At 39.4% G+C, this 19,147-nt stretch overlaps 1 protein-coding gene across 2 annotated transcripts in view; it reads left to right on the top strand.

Moving 5' to 3' along the window:
- ddx31 (DEAD (Asp-Glu-Ala-Asp) box polypeptide 31) overlaps nucleotides 1-19,147 on the top strand; it is a 68,127-nt gene that overhangs the window by 4,381 nt on the left and 44,599 nt on the right. For both annotated transcript variants that reach the window (XR_006956198.1, XM_047021332.1), the window contains exons 4-9: nucleotides 10,894-10,969; nucleotides 11,103-11,146; nucleotides 11,322-11,392; nucleotides 13,565-13,629; nucleotides 14,301-14,345; nucleotides 14,465-14,506. Coding sequence is in view for 1 of the 2 variants with exons in the window: in XM_047021332.1 (XP_046877288.1) it covers nucleotides 10,894-10,969; nucleotides 11,103-11,146; nucleotides 11,322-11,392; nucleotides 13,565-13,629; nucleotides 14,301-14,345; nucleotides 14,465-14,506 (343 nt within the window). In the remaining variant the exon portion in view is untranslated. The remainder of the gene's footprint in view (nucleotides 1-10,893; nucleotides 10,970-11,102; nucleotides 11,147-11,321; nucleotides 11,393-13,564; nucleotides 13,630-14,300; nucleotides 14,346-14,464; nucleotides 14,507-19,147) is intronic.

Genomic DNA, 19,147 nt, shown 5'->3' with positions numbered 1-19,147 from the left:
AGAACTCTAAAGTAGGTTATACTTATACGAATAAGGATGAAAACAGCCAGTCCCCCGTTGTCTCCAACTAGTAATAAAAACTATAACAGTAACAATATACAGCAACGGAACTATAATAATAATAATACTAACAATATACAGTAACAGGTTTACTTTATTTGTAACATCTAGCTGGGCAATGTGAACATAAGCTATAATTAAAATTTAAAAGTTACATGTGATACACACATAGGCAAGCACACATCCCACCCCCAAGGTCAATCTAGACATTGGGGAAAGGGAAAAAAAAGTACCTTATAACTTTGAAAACATTTATACTCAATAATGTTACGATGAAATGTATGTATAGATAAAAAGTGACATTTATCTTAAGGGTTAGGTGTGTTACCTTTAACTTCTTAAAATAATGTTTTTCAAGCCATTAGAGGCAGTTAAAGCCACCAATGATGATGTGCTCTAGCACAATAGTATGCTCAAAAGAGTCCATTACCAAGACACCTGTATATGAAATTGTTTGAAAATAATTTGGGCGTACACTAAATTAAGTTAGATAATAATAATAAAAATAACATATGATCTGCTATTGGACTATAATGCTCTTCCGGTGGTGATGTGCCGATCCAAATAGTCTTTTCTATAGGTAACGCCCCCGACCTCAACAAAAGCCCTCTTTGTGGCACCAAAGTACATTGATAACTAGAAAGGTACATTTCCTGAAGAAAATGTGTGTTTGCTGCGAACAGTTGAAAAGATGAATAGTGAAGGATTTTAAAAGTTTGTAAAAGAGGTATGTGCTTTATAAACAAAATGGTGAAAAAGTGTTAACAGTATGTCTGTCATTGTTATGCATTGCAAAATTTCTTACTGTTGAAAAAGGAGAAAAAAAGAGTTATGAAAACAGTATATTAATGACTATGTTTAAGCATTAAAAGTATTAAAGAATTAACGACTGAGTAACAGAAAGAAGTTTGGAGTAAGAAAAATGGACAAATATAGTGATTAAGATGTATATTGCATAACAGTTATCGATATCATAGCAGACTAAAGTATGTCAGCAGTATAAAGGTGCAAAAAACGTGTTGCTTTGAAACCAAAATGGTGAGACAGTGTTAAAAGTACATCTGTCATTGTTATGCATTGCGATATTTTCTTACTGTTGAAAATTTAGGAAAAACAGTGATGGAAAGAGTATCTTATTTATTTTCATACAATTAAAAGGGTTAATAGTATTAAAGAATGAAAGACTGAGAAACAGAAAAAAGTTTGAAGTTAGAAAAATGAGCAAATATAGTGATGAAGAGTATAGTGCTTACCAGTTATCAATATCATAGCAGACAAAAGTATGTCAGCAGGATGAACGTGAAAAAAGTGTTGTGCATTGCAATATCTTCTTACGGTTGACAAAAGGAGAACAAATTGTGAACTAAAAAGGGTATCTTATTTAATTTCATAATTGTTAAAGCGTTATGTTAGAGCTCAATGCTCTTAGGAAGTCACCCCCATTACCCTGTGCAAGCCCAGTTAAAACTGAGTCCTTCCGCGATTGGGAACTGAACATCAGCTCCCTCACCAAGAAAGCACAACAGAGGACGTACTTCCTACGGCAGCTGAAGAAATGATAGACATAGCTAGTTTCGCCGTTCTATGGCAGCTATGATGACAGTCGTAGCTAGCTTTGTAAACACTCGTCACTAGAATGGCCATAACTTTAAAACAAAAGATCATATTTCAAATCTGTCTGCTGTTCTACATTGCCCACACAATTCTGTATATATTTATTAACTCTAACATGGCCTGTATCTTGTATTGAAAGTGCTCGAAAATTTGCTTGTCTGAGCAAATTTGTCTCGGTGGACTGAAAAATCATGTTTGTCAAAGTGGAGCGAGCGGATGTCGTGGGAGAATTCCTACTGTATATTAGATTTACTGCTTCAAATTGAAAACGGTCAATTAAAAGTAAAAACTTTTCAGTTACGAAGCATTTGTTCGTAGTATGCTCTGGACAGGATAGCTCTGGATAAGAGCGTCTGCTAAATGACTAAATCAGGGCATCCGCGGGGTCTTAAAAAGTATTAAAAGTTGATAAATCCATTTAGGGAAAATTAAGGCCCTTAAAAGGTATTAAAAAGTCTTAATCCTGATTTTTATGAGGTATTACATTTTGTTCACGCTTTGTCAAAAGACTTTGACTCCAAAAAGTATGCATGAATATATTCATTTTCCTCCCTACAACTATTATGAACAACGACGTGCTCGGTCAGCGAGTCACGTATTTTGCGAAATGCACGGTTAGGTGATGTGTTGCCCTCCACATGTCACGAAACAGACTCCGAAATGGGGAAATGTAAATTTGCGGACTCTTGTTCCGTGACGGTCAGCTATAACAGTGTTGAGCCTCAATTCTTTCAGATTTCTGTGAAACTTGCTTAAAGAAAAATGATCGAGCTAGATTATGTACACTTTAAGCTCAATGTACATACCTTGTTTGGCCAATTCGGTCAATTGTGGAAAAAGCAGAACTGTTTTTAGTTATGAAGAGCCATCGCGCTAGCTTGGAATTACGTTATCCCACTCATCACTTCAGTGGTCATAACAGAATAGTCAATCTGAAATATGTCTTCTGTTCTGAATTCATGACAAAATTACGCACATTTCATACATGTCCTCTATCTTGTTTATCTAAGATTTTTGTCAGAATGGCTCTGTGAAATCGTCTTGATAAAGGATCATTTGCCTAACATAATCATATAAATATTTACATCATTAGAAAGCCCTATATCTTGTCTTCAAAATTGTATAAACAGTTCAGGTATATTATTTGAAAAAGTCTGCATATTCAGGCAAGAAAGTGTTAAACTGTGTAAAAAATTTACTCGGTGAGAAACAGTTCTGTCAGTGCATGACGTCACAATTGAATTTGACTTGAAAATTCTGAACCATTGAAACCCATTCATTTTTTAAGCACTTTAAACTTTAATAACTTAAAAACGTTTAAAGTTATCTGTGAGAAAAGTAATAGCAGACTAAAGCAGTTCAGACTTAATCAAGTGAAGTTTGAACGGTGTTTCTAGCTTGAACGGTGTGAAAGGAGTAGGCGACGGAAAAAAGTGGGAGGAAAATTTATAAAAAGAAGTATGCAGAACTAAAGAGCATACCATTTCTGGGGAAATGCCCCAGCTGCCCATAGTTTCCTGGTGTTTACATATTTTAAAAAGCATTTAAGTGTATGACTGCAGTTCTGACCATTGTGTTCCCTTGATAATCATTTTTTAATAATTTTGTAAGAATTACATGTATCACTCAGATGGAGGAGAGGTGATACTAGTTGGTTGGAAGAGAAGGAGGCCAAATGTAGCTCATGAAGATGTAGCGCTCAGTAGGTAACTTAGTAAATTGTAATCAGATATAAACAACTTGTTGGTTGCCCAACAAGAGGAACACACAGCATCTGCTTCTTCAACTCCTTAATCCTCTCGAGGCGCCTGTTGCACCTGGTCATGAGGTTGTAGGCTATGGGACGTCTAATATTGCATTTGTCTATGTGTAGGACAGTGTTTCTCAAGTGGTAGGACATATTGATTCATAAAAGCATCTTAATGTATCAACGTCAATATATTAATGTTTTCTGTTATTTTAAAGCAAGCTCAGAGACGTATGAATGTGGAGTTGCTCGCTATATAGAGTAGGACACCGTGAGCTGAGCTCACAATGTAGCCTACGTGAAGCCGCTTTTTATGACACACTTCAAATATGTAAAGATGGTACCATTCAACCCTGTAAGACTCCATGGTTGTAAAATTACAATGGCACTTTGAACAGTCTAATTGTTAATTTTTTTTCATTTTGGGTGGCTCTTAAAAGAGTCGTTGTTGTGTGTGCTGTGGCTAGCACAGGAGTCGTCGGAGACCGTCTTGGATGTTTCCCAAGAACACATTGTTTCCAATGTGATCGAGGTGGACACCGTCGGGTTGGTACATCCACACGAAACCGTGTTGTATTTGGGGGTCTTGAATGCTCCCCATCCCACGGTCAGCCAGGAAGCTAGACACCCCTGCGTTGACTCGACGTCTTGCCCTGTCAATACCAGAAGCGCTGGTGCTCCTCTGATACCTCCAGACGCAGCGTTCCAGGATATCCGAAAACACCAGCAGAGTGTTTGGGAACATCTCCATGATGGCCCCCAGGTCTCGCTTCATCCGCCTCGTCAGGTGTAGCCTGGTCACTTGGCTGAGGTCGTTTCCCCCGACGTGGAGCACCATTATGTCCGGGCTGGGAAGCATGCCACGCTTCTCACGGAGCTTAGGCACAAGGTCTGCCCACCTCATGCCCCTAACCCCTACCCATTCAATATGGCACTCCAGTGCAAGGTCGGGGTTCAGTCCGACCTCCTCCGCAAGTCGCACAAGCCAGTATACCAACGAGCTGCCAATGATCCAGACGTGGGGACGACTTTGGTTTTCCATGGTGTGATATGATCCAACATCTGCCTCTAGCTGGCTTCCCGCTTTTCAAACAATGCAAGGCTAACATCTGCCTGTTTATTTGCTGCCTGTGTCTGTGTTGTTTTTATTCACAATATTGTCATTGGTTGGCCTAGAAGACAAATAGCTCTATATTATTTCTGAGACACTCGTGTCATATTTTGTAATTTTACCACCCTTATCGGCATCATTTGAGTAATGAGGGCAAGCACAGGCTTATTGATTACTTAAAAAACGTTTTGTTTCATTATGCAAGATAGAGGAGCCTAGTTAGAGAAGGATTTAGCAGTTTTATTATTACATTAGCCTATTTTATTAATAATTTTCAGAGTAACCTCAAACCTTTCTTTTGTTTCTTTGACCTAACATTTTCTTTAAGGGCTTAGTGGTCTCGGTTTACATCATTATTTATAGCGACATCATCATTTATAGCGAAGAAGCCTACCGGACACTGTTAGCGCGCAATGCACAAAGAATGCTCCTGCAACTTAGCAACTTACTTAGTAACAATTAGCCATCTAGACCATATGCTAGACGCGCAGCAGAAGTTTGTAGCTAACAAAGAATGCTCGTGCAACAAAGTTGTTACTTCCCCTGCAAGAGGGAATGGTGATCAGCAACCTCGTATTTGAATCAAAACGAATACATTTGGCAGACCGGTGTAAAAATGGACCTAATCTCTATGACTTAAACGTCATTGTAAGTTTTGCCCTTCTCGTGATATTTTCAGGCATTTAGCTACTCATATTGCATTCATTCATTAATAAAGAACCCCCTTTTAAGCTCATTTTAACAACGAAGTTACCAGCAGTAGCTATCTCAGATGGAATCGCGATTCAAATAGTACCATAGGCTAACTGAAAATATGCCCCCAAAAACGTAAATAAGATTGACATTTATTTAGGGGAAAATCACTAATTCATAAAAATGTCAGTGGTAGCGATCATTGTCAGTAACAAGGCAAAATGCGATATAGCCCTGCTGTGTGGAAAAGCTGGCCCGGTAAATTGTAGGCAAGCACACCTTAATAATAATATATATGTGAGATAACAATGGTTGTGCCCTTGCCGAAGGCAAAGCACACCCAATAACAATAGTGTTTTTGCTTGCAACAAACATACTAATGAATCAAATTAGCTACCGTATTTTCCGGAGTACAAGTTGCTTCAGAGTATAAATCGTGTAAGTCAAATGAAGAGGGAAAAAAACATACATAAGTCCCACTGGACTATAAGTCACATTTATTTAGAAAAGTTATTCAACTACACAATTGCACACAGAACAACAGACATTTAATCTGTAAAGGCAAGTTATTCCACTCCACAATAGAACACAGAACAACAGGCTGAATAGTTGTCCGGTATGTTAACGTAACACATGAACAGTTACAGTGTTTCCCACAGATTAGAAATCTATTTGTGGCGGGGGGGGGGGGGGGTTGTTTAGTGTCAGGCCGGGGGGGGTCAAAATAATTCATAAAATTAACAACAGCAAATAATACAAACAAATAATTTCTGCAGGTAGCGACGCTAGTGCTAAATAAGTATTTAACTGGTCGGCTCCATGATGCCGGGCAAGTAGCTAGCTCCTAAGACTTCTCACCAAAAGAACGAAGGGGATCCTTCGATTAAGACATGTCCGTAGGTACCTAGCGGTAACCTCAACTTTTCTAGACCTTTAGCTATGGCATTATTGCTGAAGGCTCGCTGATAGAGCTGTCGGTCTTACTAGAACGGCGTATATATGCATCGTTGCTAACATGTGCTGACGTAGTGACTGTGTGTGTATGTGAGAAAGACGCGTGAGTGACAGAGAGACGGAGGGAGAGCAGGGAAAGGAAATGCAGCTGAACGAATACGCTGTTTTTACCTAAATAGTGTTAAAAAAAATGTTAAATGAAACACAATATGTGGCGGCCGGTGTTGATTCTGTGGCGCACCACCACGAATTAGTCAATGTGTGGGAAACATTGAGTCATTCATCTCACACAATAGCATAAAGAACATACTTGGGAGGCTAGTCTAAATTAACATAACAAGCAAGTTACCGGTAAGCTAGTTCACCAAGCTCCCGTTCCACATCATTGAATTCCTCATCCTCGGTGTCGTTGGTTCATGTCAGTCAGTATGAATTAACATTCATTCGGTATACGGTAAATAGCCAGACATTCCAAAGTCACACTTTTGTTTTTATTTTTTTATCATATTACGTCTTGGTCAAGACATCTCATGCTACCTACAAAAGATGATGCTCAGTCTTAAATCATCCCAATTTGGGCCTAGTGCTGGCCTTTCAACAGGTGGCTTAAGATTTCGGGCATAGGGCAAAACTGTAAATCATTAGCATTCTAGCATTCTAGCTAACGCCTCTGCCTTCAAAGGAAGATGCCTGTTTCCAGGTAGCCCCCTCTCTCGCTCCACTGCCACACAGATCACACACAAAAGTATTATGGCATTGTGCCGGACGTCCAGCGTGCGGCCATGAGAAAAAATACATTGGGAACTTGCATGCCGTTTAATATTTGAGTCAATTGATTTCCCCTACCAATTATATCCCTTGTGCTGCCTTCGGGTCACATGACCCACATGAAGGTTCATAACGAACCTTCGTTGTGTTTACCCAATTTTACCCAATACAAAAACGAATACAAATACGTTTATTTTAACCGTTGCAATGTGGGGGTTCTGAGACAGCCCAACAGTTAAAAGAAAATTCTTCACTTAGTTTTTGTATGTGCTAAAGTTGTCGTAATACGACGGTGGGTCACAATGACCCGAAGATAACACAAGGGTTAAGAGAGGAATGCAGCTATAACTAACTTTACAAGCCTATCAGAAGCAGAGCACGGCGGGTCCTGGCAACACAGTGTGAATGAGATCCATACGTCACGTTAGCGTTGTTGGTGAAAGCATGGAACGCAAATTCATGAAGCCTGGGGTTGATGTCCTACCCATAGATAAATTACTCAAAAATAAACGGCTCTGGGTGTGGATAGAAGAAGGTAGAGACGGCGAGCCTTTTGGCAGTTGGTGCAAGAAAGGGAGCCGGGTGCTTGTTTCTGCGTGTTTTGCTACAGGAAGCTACTATATGCCAGCAGCGGTAAGAAAGTGCTTGCTCAACATGTCATAGAGCCGCTGCCCGTGCACTCAAATTTACCAGGATGTTGCCGGTAGCAACTGGTACAGCTGACACCGTTGTCTATGACTGACCGTGTCTGCGACTTAGAAATACGTTTGTGCACATTTATTGCGGAACATGACTTGTCATTCACAATCAAAATAGTTTGGGCTCAAGTTTTTTTTCTTCACTTTAACCCCTGACCCCGGCTCAATATGTTCTATCTTTCAGGTATTAATAATCAGTTAACAGTTCAACAAAGTGTTTCCGTTCATATTGAACAATACTAAAGGGGTGATTTGAGAGGTTCTTTTTTAATCAGAATAATCAATCATCATAATCTTCACCAATCATAATCAATCTTCATCGAATCATAATCAATTCAACAGTATGGTGTCAATTTCCACGTCAACATGAAACAGTGACCATGACTACATACGCTATATTGTAGGGCAGTGGTCGGCAGCTGCCCAAACCAGACCTCATTATTTTGATGATGCAAAAGATTAGCTCAGCACTAGGGCTGTTGTTATCAAATATTTTAGTAATCGAGTATTCTACCGAAAATTCAATCGATTAATCGAGTAATCGGATAAAAGGTAATTTTGCTTAATACTGGAATACAGGTCTCACCACTTCCGCTGCTGTGCTAACCCAACGCAAAGAACTAATGTTCTTCTATTCTCTTAGCCCAAAGGCAAACCCAGTTAGTTCACACAATCAACAATAACATTATTCTTATTCTCAGCATTTTAAATTATTTAACTGTGAAGACCATGTAGGGCTGGGCGATAAATCGTTAAAATTAACTATCGAATTAAAGACTTCCCTCGATAAAGGTATCGTAACATTAATTTGTTTTCAATAATATCGATAATGTCGATAGAGAATAATTAGGAACAGCAGTCCATTTAATTTCTGTGATGCAGCAGGAAGTGGCGGAGAAATGTTAGTTTACGCTCACTAGACTATACTGAGCACCTCCAGTGGAGTAGCTAATGTTAACCGTGGAAAATTAGTCTTATCCCCCAAAACAGTGGCAGCGATAGCCATGGCGAGGGAGCAACTTCCAATGAAGAAATTATTGATAAAAAGTGTTTGTCTTCTTTAGTTATTTGGAAGTGGTTTGGCCTTTTGAAATTTGACAAAGAGCAGAGCAATGTTCGGTGCAAATTAGTGTAGTACTGTAAACAAACAGTTGGCTACCAAGTCTGGTAATACGACAAACTGCAAATGTGGACTTCTTGTTGACCTCGACCTACGGTCTCGGTTTTAACAAATCTCTGCTTACAAAGGTGTTGGTAGATCTGTCAAAGTCCATATTTGTTTTTTTTTATATAAAATAACAACACGCAGGAAAATCCCAAATCAAACACGACGAATCTGGAGCAGACGCCATGTTGTCAACATCTCCAAGGCAACCGCTTGCTAGGTCCGTAAATCGTTTGCGGACCTCTGGAGAGGTCTGCAAACGCTTTTGCGGATTTCTTAGAATGTCTTTTGACCAATAACAACAGCGTATTAGTCCAATTATAATACTAATATATAAGAAACCTTTTTTACCACCTGAAGCAAAATCACTTGTTGGAACATGCAGAAAGTTTGAGTTTGCGCCAAGGCATTGATGGGTAGGCTATTGATAAAAATCTAGGTTTTAAAAAGCTTAAGTTACTTGTCACCAGGTACGTGCTCCCTGGCCGCAAACATTTATCTCACACCGCTCTGCCTAAACTTTATGCCGAGTGTAGGGAAAAAGTTGAGGAAGAGACTTATTTAGCTACTACTACAGATCTGTGGTCTATCGTTTAATTATCGTTATCGAATGTAAATATAAATATCTATATTGATAATTTTTTACCCATATCGCCCAGCCCTAAGACCATGTATGTACCAGATGCGGGAAAATCCGAACAGTGATTTTTACTGCGTACTTTAGTGTGAACTATCCGGATGACTTGATGGAAACCCATGCACAATCACTCAAAACACTGGTTAGATTCCAGGCTCTGGCAAGAGTATTTAACTCTTAACTGGTCAATATACACATTTGGCCAAGGACCACCTCGACATGTGCCTGTAAACAGTGATTTTGACTGTCAGAGACATTTAAATAGCTTGAAACCGGCAAAACTAGCCTGACTAACGGAGGTCGCTTTCTCAGCCAGGCACATGACGAATGAAACATGCTCGCTTTCAGAAATCTATCTTTAGATATCAGACTGGCTATCTTTAGCAGGTTCATATCTACAGTAAGCAGTCCTCCGTAGACGTTTTAGTGTAGAATGGAGTGAAATACAACACTGAACACGCTGCCAGTGAGCGACCCGAATCTGACTGAGGCCAACGTCAAAACAATGTAGTCTAGTACCAGGGGACGGAGTCTCACTCAGATTAAAGTTTTACACAAATCACACCAAAAATTGTACCGCCTGGCTGAATGCAGAATACCCATATCTATTGAAAGCTGCCCTCCACAACCTTTTTGATGAAAAATGTACCAACAAAATTATTTACTTATGACGCGAACGAGACGTGGCTGCCGCCTACAGTAAGACTATGCGGCATACCGGGCGAGCCGTTCTTAATAAAAAAAGATGATCACGACCCAAAAATACCGCTAACTCCTTGCGTCTCCTAACGCTTTGTGGGTGACGTAAGCGCGTTGTGCCACACAAAAAAGAATCATTGCGAAAGAATCTGACGTGATCTTTAAAAATAATTGAAAGAAGATTCGAGGCAGAGGAATTTGCCTCGATCATTTTTTGTAATCGAGTTACTCGTGTTACTCGAGGAATCGTTGCAGCCCTACTCGGCACCTAGCCTATATTGTCGTCAACATGTAGCATAATAAAGCCTACGCTTTCGACACAGAAAGCAGACAAGATGACTGAGGCAGCGGGATCGACTAAAATGTTGGTGACATTCTTATGTAAAAATGTATATAATCCTTATTAGTTATAATAAAAATGATCAGTTGCAATATATCGCAGCACCAAAAATTATTGCGCTCATTTCCATATACCGTGCGATAAGTCAATAAATTGACTATCGTGACAGGCCTAGGCGTCCTAACGATGTCAATCGCCACAATAGTTCAACCCTTTCAATGCTGTAACCTAACATTGACCAAGATTGTCTATGTGCTTGGAAATTTTCCAATTCTTCTTCTCAAAATAATTCGAATTTTCTCCCTCTTTCACCCCCCTTTCACTATTTTCCATCCCTCTCATTCCATCTTTCTCCCGGATTCCACACCCTTCCTTTGCCCCCCCCCCCCCCCCTTTTCTCTCCCCAGACCTACTGTCACCCAAGTTAAGGAGAATGTCTTCACCAGTGACTCCTTCTCTGAGCTGAACCTGCATCCACACCTAGTCAGTACCACAAACCAGTCAACATTTTCAGTATATTTGTTTTCCTATCACCATTTGTCACAGCTCTTAGGTCCAAACAATGTCTTCTGTGTTTTGCTGTGAACAAGCTGATGGTTAATTGTTGTTTTCCCAGGTGGTAACTCTCAACAAAGTCCTGAACCTAACATGTATGACCTGGTGAGGTGTGACAAAATAAAACGGAAGCATGGTCTAATTTGTCGCCAGCTGTCTACTGCTTTCCTGTTTCGACAATCAAGCAGCATATCAATCACAAACTCTTCCTGTATTTGTAAAACAGTTTGTTTTTTCATGTAATGTTAGTCCCTAACAGTCTGTCTGTGTGTGTCTGCAGTGTACAGAAACAGACAATTCCTGTCTTGATGTGTGGACGAGATGCTGTGGTTCGTTCTCAGACGGGGTCTGGTAGGACACCTACATACACGCGCTACAGTCAGCATATGTGACAGGTGCTGGTATTTTGGTCCTCAAGTAGGTCAGGGTAATTTTTCAGTTTTTTTGGAAGTTTAATAGTTGAAGAATGTATACTTTGAATGTTGGTACCACTTAATCAGTTAGGAGAGAAACGGGGATAGGGCTTCCACAGGAAGACCATCTATGTGGGCATGAACATCAGCGTGTCTATGGGCACTTTCTTCTTCTGGGTTCATCGTCGATTGAGTAATTTAATTTATATGTATTCCAGTATAAACAAGTCCTTAAGATTTTCATTGTCAATGGTCCTACCAGCAGTGATACGTTTAATAGCAGTGGCTTATAATAGTTGTGTAATATGCAATAGTAGCAACCTTACAGTAAACAGAATTTGTGCTAGCTGTCGACAGCAAAGGTCTTCAACCCTGGTCGTCAGGCACCCCCTTTCCTGCATGTTTTAGCTGTTTCCCTGCTCCAACACACCTGATTCAAATGAATGGTCGTTAACAGGCTTCTGCCCAACTAGATAACGACCCATTCATTTGAATCAGGTGTGTAGGAGCAGGGAAACATCTAAAACGTGCAGGACAGGGGGACCCTGAGGACCAGGGTTGAAGACCTCTGGTCTACAGGTAGCCACAGGTCTTTAAAAAGTCTTAAAGTCTTAAATCACTTTTCCTAAAAACAAGGCCTTAAAAAGTATTACATTGTCTTAAATTAACATTGGATGGGTCTTAATTTTTTTTGTGTCATTGCCTGCATTTTTGCAGTGACATCTGTTCTGCCATTTCGAATATCTTTTTTGTAGGCAATGCGCTGCAATGTCTATGGTTAGGTCAGAGCGTAGCCTACTGCGCAGATTTTAATGACTTAAAGCTTCGGCAATACAGGTAATACAGCAATGGCTCATAGGCACTCAACTTAGAAATATGGGGAAATGAAAGTTCAATAACAAAGGCTTGAAAAGAAAGCGTATTCTTGGTTATAAATAGGTCATAACTCATGAGAATGGATCTATATAAAGACTCAACAAGCAAAATCACTCTTGGGGGTAAATTTACTCTTTTAAATTTGAAGTGGAGAGATAGCATTCTTGCCTGGAAATGCTTTTGAAGCGAACTGCGTGTCGGAAGAATTTCAAATTTGGGACAATGGGATCAGAGCGATGGAATCGCACGTGCAGAGCAAAACAAAACAGAGACTACGTAAAGGCACGCCAGCAGTCTGCAAAATTGCTAGTTTCTGCTCCACCATTTCAACCGCTAGCAACGATGTCAACACTAAAACGTTAGATGTTACTATAGGAAATCCAGAGCCAACAATGCCATCTGACCTCTGAGCAATTACACACATTTAGTCAATGTTCTTAAACTCAACCGATTATTGTAATTTTACTATACTGTTCATCATTTTGAACATTTCCACTTTTGATTTGTATTTCCGTTGTAATTTTGGTCTTAAATTTCATTTAGAAGTGGTATTTAAAGGTCTTAAAAAGTCTTAAATTGAACTTGTTTATACCTGTAGACACCCTGGTCTAGCTAGCTCACTTGGCACACGATTGACATTCAATGTTGAAATGCTGGCTGGCAGTCACTCGCTAGCCATACAGTAAATGTGTAGTGGCTAGCCATAATCTAGCCATTGATTTTCTGAGATTTTGAGTAATATAATAAAAGGTTAGATAAATATTTCTTTCTAGTTGAGGTTTGCAAAAAGATAAGATTATGCTTCATCTACTGTCAGCCTAACTGATTTCTTACATTGTGTGTAAAAGCTGTGTTTTGATTGAGACAGAAGCACCTTTATTTATATCAATAATGGTCGATAGTGTACCATTTTACAGGAACTACAACAGTGACCTTAGAGAACGACAACTCTTTATTAACTGTTGGACACGCCACCGAGCGTGGTGTACTGTGGGAAGGCAAGAGGTGCAGAGCATTAAAACAACGCTGTAGTGGACATGTACCGTTAACGCGATTTAATAGATTGCCCACATGTGTACCTTTTTACCAGCTCCTATCACATGTGCCGTTTTAGGAATAAAACACATGCGATCATCACAGTCATTCAGTTTTTTCTGTGTTTGTGTGATAAACACAAGGTGGTAATACAGAGACCAAAAGTAAGGCATGTGTACAGTTCTGTATTATTCCCCAGGTAAAACTCTGGCCTATGGGATTCCAATGGTCCAGGCACTACAGTCAGTGGAGCCAAAGATCAAGGCAAGACTTCATTCACAAATACTGTTAAGGGCAGTATCAATTAGCACTTTTCAGATACAATTTCTCGCCCATTCATTTTTTTATGGAAATAACATAAAGGCCTGCATGTGGCAATATTGTATAACTGGACACACACAGCAAGTCATGGACACCCAGACATGGAAGTGAACCCTGTTCCATGCAAATGTAAGACCAATTGGATTTCTTTGCGAGGATGTTGAAAAACATAGTTCTACTGATACCGCCCTAGGTGGACAGGCTTTTCAGAATTGCATCCTCCCTCCTCATCAGTTGAATGTGATGGGCAATCCTGTACACAGGCATTGCAAACTGTGGTTTGGAAATAGTGACATGTTGTGTAATTTATTAATCAAGTTTATTTGTACAGCACAATTCATACATAGAAGAAATTCAATGTGATTTACAGAGAAAAATACAATAGAATAAAAACATTGAACTAATAATACAAGGGGGGTGCATCATATAAAAGTTAACATTAAAAATATAATATTAAAACAGAGAATAAGAAATGAATAGGAAACAAAATAAATACAAATAAAAACATTGCTACTAGATTCCGTTGTAGATTCCATGAGGGATGTTTTTACTGTCAGTCAGTCCCTGACACACAAATGTCTGAACTTCACTTTCTTTTCTCTCCATAATTTCAGAGAGGAGATGGACCTCTGGCTGTCATCATTGTCCCCACCAGAGAAGTAGATTGTGGTTTCTATCCTCTGTTCATCTTTCTCTGACATTGTCTCTCACATCACGCATACAGTTCAGTTGTTTAACTCAGATTTGAACTTGTGTGTTATTGTGCTTTCCCCCTCAGCTGGCCCAGCAGACCTACCAGATATTTCTGAAACTTCTTAAGGTGAGTGTTTGAGCTATGTTTTGGAAATGCAATGCAGTCTAAATGCTATTGTCATGTGACAAATGGTACTGGGGCAATGTATATAAATTAGGGCTGTCAAGCTATAAAAATATTAATCACGATTAATCGCATTTTTTCTTTCATATGATTAATCATGATGAATCGCAAAATGATTCAATGTATTTAATCTGTTAAAATGTTACCCGTATAAATGATAAAAAATAAACATTTAAAGGGTTTAGGCCTATTTAAAAACTTAAAATCGGCCCAACTGGATGATAATGTCCATATAACAAATTCAGATGGAACAACTTAAATTGTGAGGGAGTTTTAGTCACTCACAAACTACTGCTGTAGGCCTATAATAAACATCATCCACACAATTAGACTTCTGGAATACAAAATACATTTAAGACATGTCTCATAGCCTAGTAGGCTACATTTAAGATATGTTGTCTCATGTCTCAAAGCCTACTACAATATCCTGCTCCATAATATTAAAATCTCACTAAAACATACTTCAGATACTTTAGCAAACACAGATTGACCTTAATATTGAACAATACAGTTTCTATTTTGTTGAACCCAGTCAGCAGCTCACTTCTTTTGCGAGTGTCTGCCATATATTTCCGGAGCGAAAGCTGCTGCTGCTACCGCTAACGCTGTTGTTGCTGCTAGCTGTGTGCTTTGCTTGCATGAGATAGTTTAGGCTGGAAGTAGTGATAACTAAACTCATCATGACAATCAGTACACACAGCCATAGTTTTGTCAACCGAGCCGTCTCACAACTTTTTGAAATGGAACTTCCCATATAAAAGCCCTCTCTCCATTATTCAGCTACCGTCAGCAGTCAAAGTCATGTGACGACAGGTGATTCCCAGGGTCAAAAAGAAACCTGCGTTAACGGCACTATATATTTTTTTCTCACGGTAAAGTGAGATTGCGTTAACGCGTTAATAACGCGATAACTTTGACAGCGATAATATATTTTTCTTGCACTGTTCACCCAGAAGTAGGTACTTTCATCAACTAGTGCAATAAAGTGCAATTGTGGAATTCCAACACGTTTGGTGAGCATCTGAACCAAATCTTTTTTAGCGAGGAAAAGGATTAAAACCACTGCTATGGTCATCACGGACATTGTGTTTAAATATACCTAATATGTATAGTTTATATATAAACTATGTATATGCAAAATTATAACAATAATTTAATTATACCAATTGCATTTGTTGCACATACATTTGTGTGTAGACAATGGTATAAGCGCAATTCTTATGTCCCATTATTTTAGAGCGGCAACAATAATTTACGATTGCAAATAATACAAACAGATTATGTTTTGTAAAGCAGATAAACTTATAAAAACATTTAGGCATGTACTGAAACATGGGTCTAAGAAATCATTAGCCAACAAAATCACCAATGAAAATTTACAATGTATGTAGGCAAATTAGTGGATGCTCAAACTATAGTTTGTGATCAGTAGGTCTATAAAGAGCTAATGAAATGGTCTCATAAACATTCAAGGGTCTGATAGATCCAGTTGTCCTGGCAAAACATTTATTGTTCTTTATTTATTGACAGGGCACGGTCAAAGTATTGCAGAAAATGACTAGTGTAGCCTGTTAGTTTGGAACTTCTAAGCTAAAAGCTATGATCACTGCTTGCTGTCCCGTTTTTCCTGCTCTCAAATGTTTGCTCCCTGAACAATAAATTGGACTGTGGCTTTTGTATTTACATCAACACGAAATGGTACAAAAACCAGCATTACTGGTGGAGTTTGACTGTCGTGTTCACACTTGTAGTTTGGTTCTCTTGGTTCAGACAATTTTTTTAAATTATAGCCCAGTGGTCTTCACAACTTTTTACATGAACCACAATAAGTCAATATAGGAGCCACTTTTACTGCAAAGTATTTTATTTTTTTAAGTATAAAAGGTTACATACAGTCATAAATAGCATGTCTGTCTGCTTATCAATCTGTCATCCTTGAACATGGGGGGCGGGTTTCATTCTTTACCATTTACCATTTACCAGTCAAATTTTCGACAGACTTGTAATTTGGAACAGACAAATTTGCGATTTGCAGTTGTTTCATGCTCCGAATTTTTAGTTCCCTCGTTTGTCACTGTCACATTGCCTTGTTGCTGTCCACTTGGTGCGCACCTTGGTTTAATAAGGAATCGGTCAATTTTCAGTCCGTATATAACACTATATATATATATATAGTGTTATATACGAAAATTGACCGATGTCTGCTTATCAATCTGTCATCCTTGAACATGGGGGGACAAAAATAACGAATGAATCCTGTAATTTAATCATAACGCGTTATTTTTCACAGCCCTAATATATTATATATATATATTATATTATATATAATATATTAGGGCTGTGAAAAATAACGCGTTAACGCGTTATGATTAAGTTACAGGATTCAGCTAGCTCTGTTACAGTAGTGGTGAAGGAATTGGCTAAGGCGAACGCTAGCAATTGGTTATGGTAGATCAGAGTGGCTCTGGGCAGATCCAATAGTTTTAAACTTCAACAGAGTACCCGTCTACAAGGAAGTCAACGCTTGTCAATGGAGCGAGGCCAGTTCAGTGAGGGTGGTTTGGCGCATTCTATTCAACTCCCCTCGCCGACCAACGTATGCTTCGCGTTGAGGTGGTATAGGTTATTTTAGGCTGGTATTGCTTTGGTGAAACGATAACATTCAGTCATTTAGCATTCAGTCATTTAGCAGACGCTCTTATCCAGAGCAATAACGTCTTCCCGCAGAGTGTGCATATCACTTTGGTTTTATTGGATGTTCCATCTTAGTTTTTTTGGAACACAAACTTATCATCCAGAAGTTGCAAATTGGGTGGAATTGTGGGTATATTACGTTAAATACGTTAAACAAAAATAACGAATGAATCCTGTTATTTAATCATAACGCGTTAACGCGTTATTTTTCACAGCCCTAATATATAGGGCTGTGAAAAATAACGCGTTAACGCGAAGCATGCGTTGGTCATGCGTTGGTCGGCGAGGGGAGTTGAATAGAATGCGCCAAACCACCCTCACTGAACAGCTTAAGGCCCTTTCCAAGTCTGCCTGTGACAAGGTGACTAGCACAGTTGCCAAATGTATTGCAAAAAGCTGTAAACTGATTTATATTGTTGAAGACGAGGGGTTCACCAAAGTTTTGCGAGTGGCAACGGGTGACTCATGCATACCGCAAAATCAAAGACGCACACTAATGACAAAAATTGGGAAAATCGGTAATATGTAATTCATCATGATTAATCCACAGAAACCTGTGATTAATTTGATACATTTTGTTAATCATTTCACACCCCTAATATATATATCAGTGGCGGCTGGTGGTTGAGTGAGGTAGGAAGGACTGCGAGCTTGGTTGCCATTGGCCTGATTTTTCTGTTGGCGGCATAAGTATGTGAGATACAAGTTGTTTCAGGGTATTTTTGTGAACTACAGCACAAAATTAGCCTGGTCCTAACCAGACTCTCGTACATTTCATTCGTACAGAGAGTCTGGCCTCGCTCCATTGACAAGCGTTGACTTCCTTGTAGACGGGTACTCTGTTGAAGTTTAAAACTATTGGATCTGCCCAGAGCCACTCTGATCTGCCTTAACCAATTGCTAGCGTTCGCCTTAGCCAATTCCTTCACCACTACTGTAACAGAGCTAGCTGCCGTAGCTGGAAAATCAAACTTTTCCCGAACCCCGTGGGGAGGAGGGGCCACAACATCATGGCCACCAACAAAACTCAGCCAAACTTGTTTTTGCTCCGGCTTTAGCTGTTGGATATTCGGCAGCGTTGCCACAACGGACCGAATGTCTTCGCTCGCATCTTTCTCCGCCGCCATTTCGGAACTACAACACAAACCAGCGCACAACATCAACGTCATCTTTCTCAGCCACTCCCTCTGTTCGCTGATTGGACGGTTAAAAATGTACCTGCAAAATCTGACTTACATACTGAATGGCCAGACCAAGTACAGAAGCAAAATCTAAATTGAGCGGAAGTGCGTAGGACGGCATAGCCAGGCTACCACAAAATAGCAGGCAGGGATAAAATTGATACAAAGCCACCAGTGTGGTACCATTGCACTTTGAAAGCTGGTGGAAAGCATGTCTGCAAAGGATGCAAAGCCCATTTGGTCAAATCAGGCCTACTCTTGATTTGAAAAACTAAAAAAAAAAATCTGGGCCTATCATTGGGCCTATTTCCCCCCTCCCTCCAACGCCAAATCCGTTGTTATTGGTTAAGCGATGTTGGCGCAGACTCAGACGCTAGCAGTGGCGAAAATCTGTTATCAACTTTGGGGGGGACAATTATATGACATTTTCTCAAGAGCAATTTCTGAAGGGGACACCAAAATGGTTGCTGTAACACAGCCTACATTGTAATATGTTAAATTTATATTGAGGAACCATAATTAATACTCCTGGATAATTTATAGTTAGTAACTGAAGGGTTGTCTCAACTTGTTCAAATGTAGTTATAAGTAGTGTTTCTTATCAGTCAAGTATGAATGCAGGTGTACAGTATTTACAACCAGCAATACCAAGAAAGGCCAGTATATACTGTAAACTGAGTGCAGTTTTGTAATTACAATGGGCGTGGTG

The sequence above is a fragment of the Hypomesus transpacificus genome, chromosome 6 (assembly GCF_021917145.1).
Source record: "Hypomesus transpacificus isolate Combined female chromosome 6, fHypTra1, whole genome shotgun sequence".
NCBI classification, from domain to species: domain Eukaryota; kingdom Metazoa; phylum Chordata; class Actinopteri; order Osmeriformes; family Osmeridae; genus Hypomesus; species Hypomesus transpacificus.
Note: the sequence above shows the minus strand (reverse complement) of the source record. Positions and strands in the feature narration are given on the sequence as shown.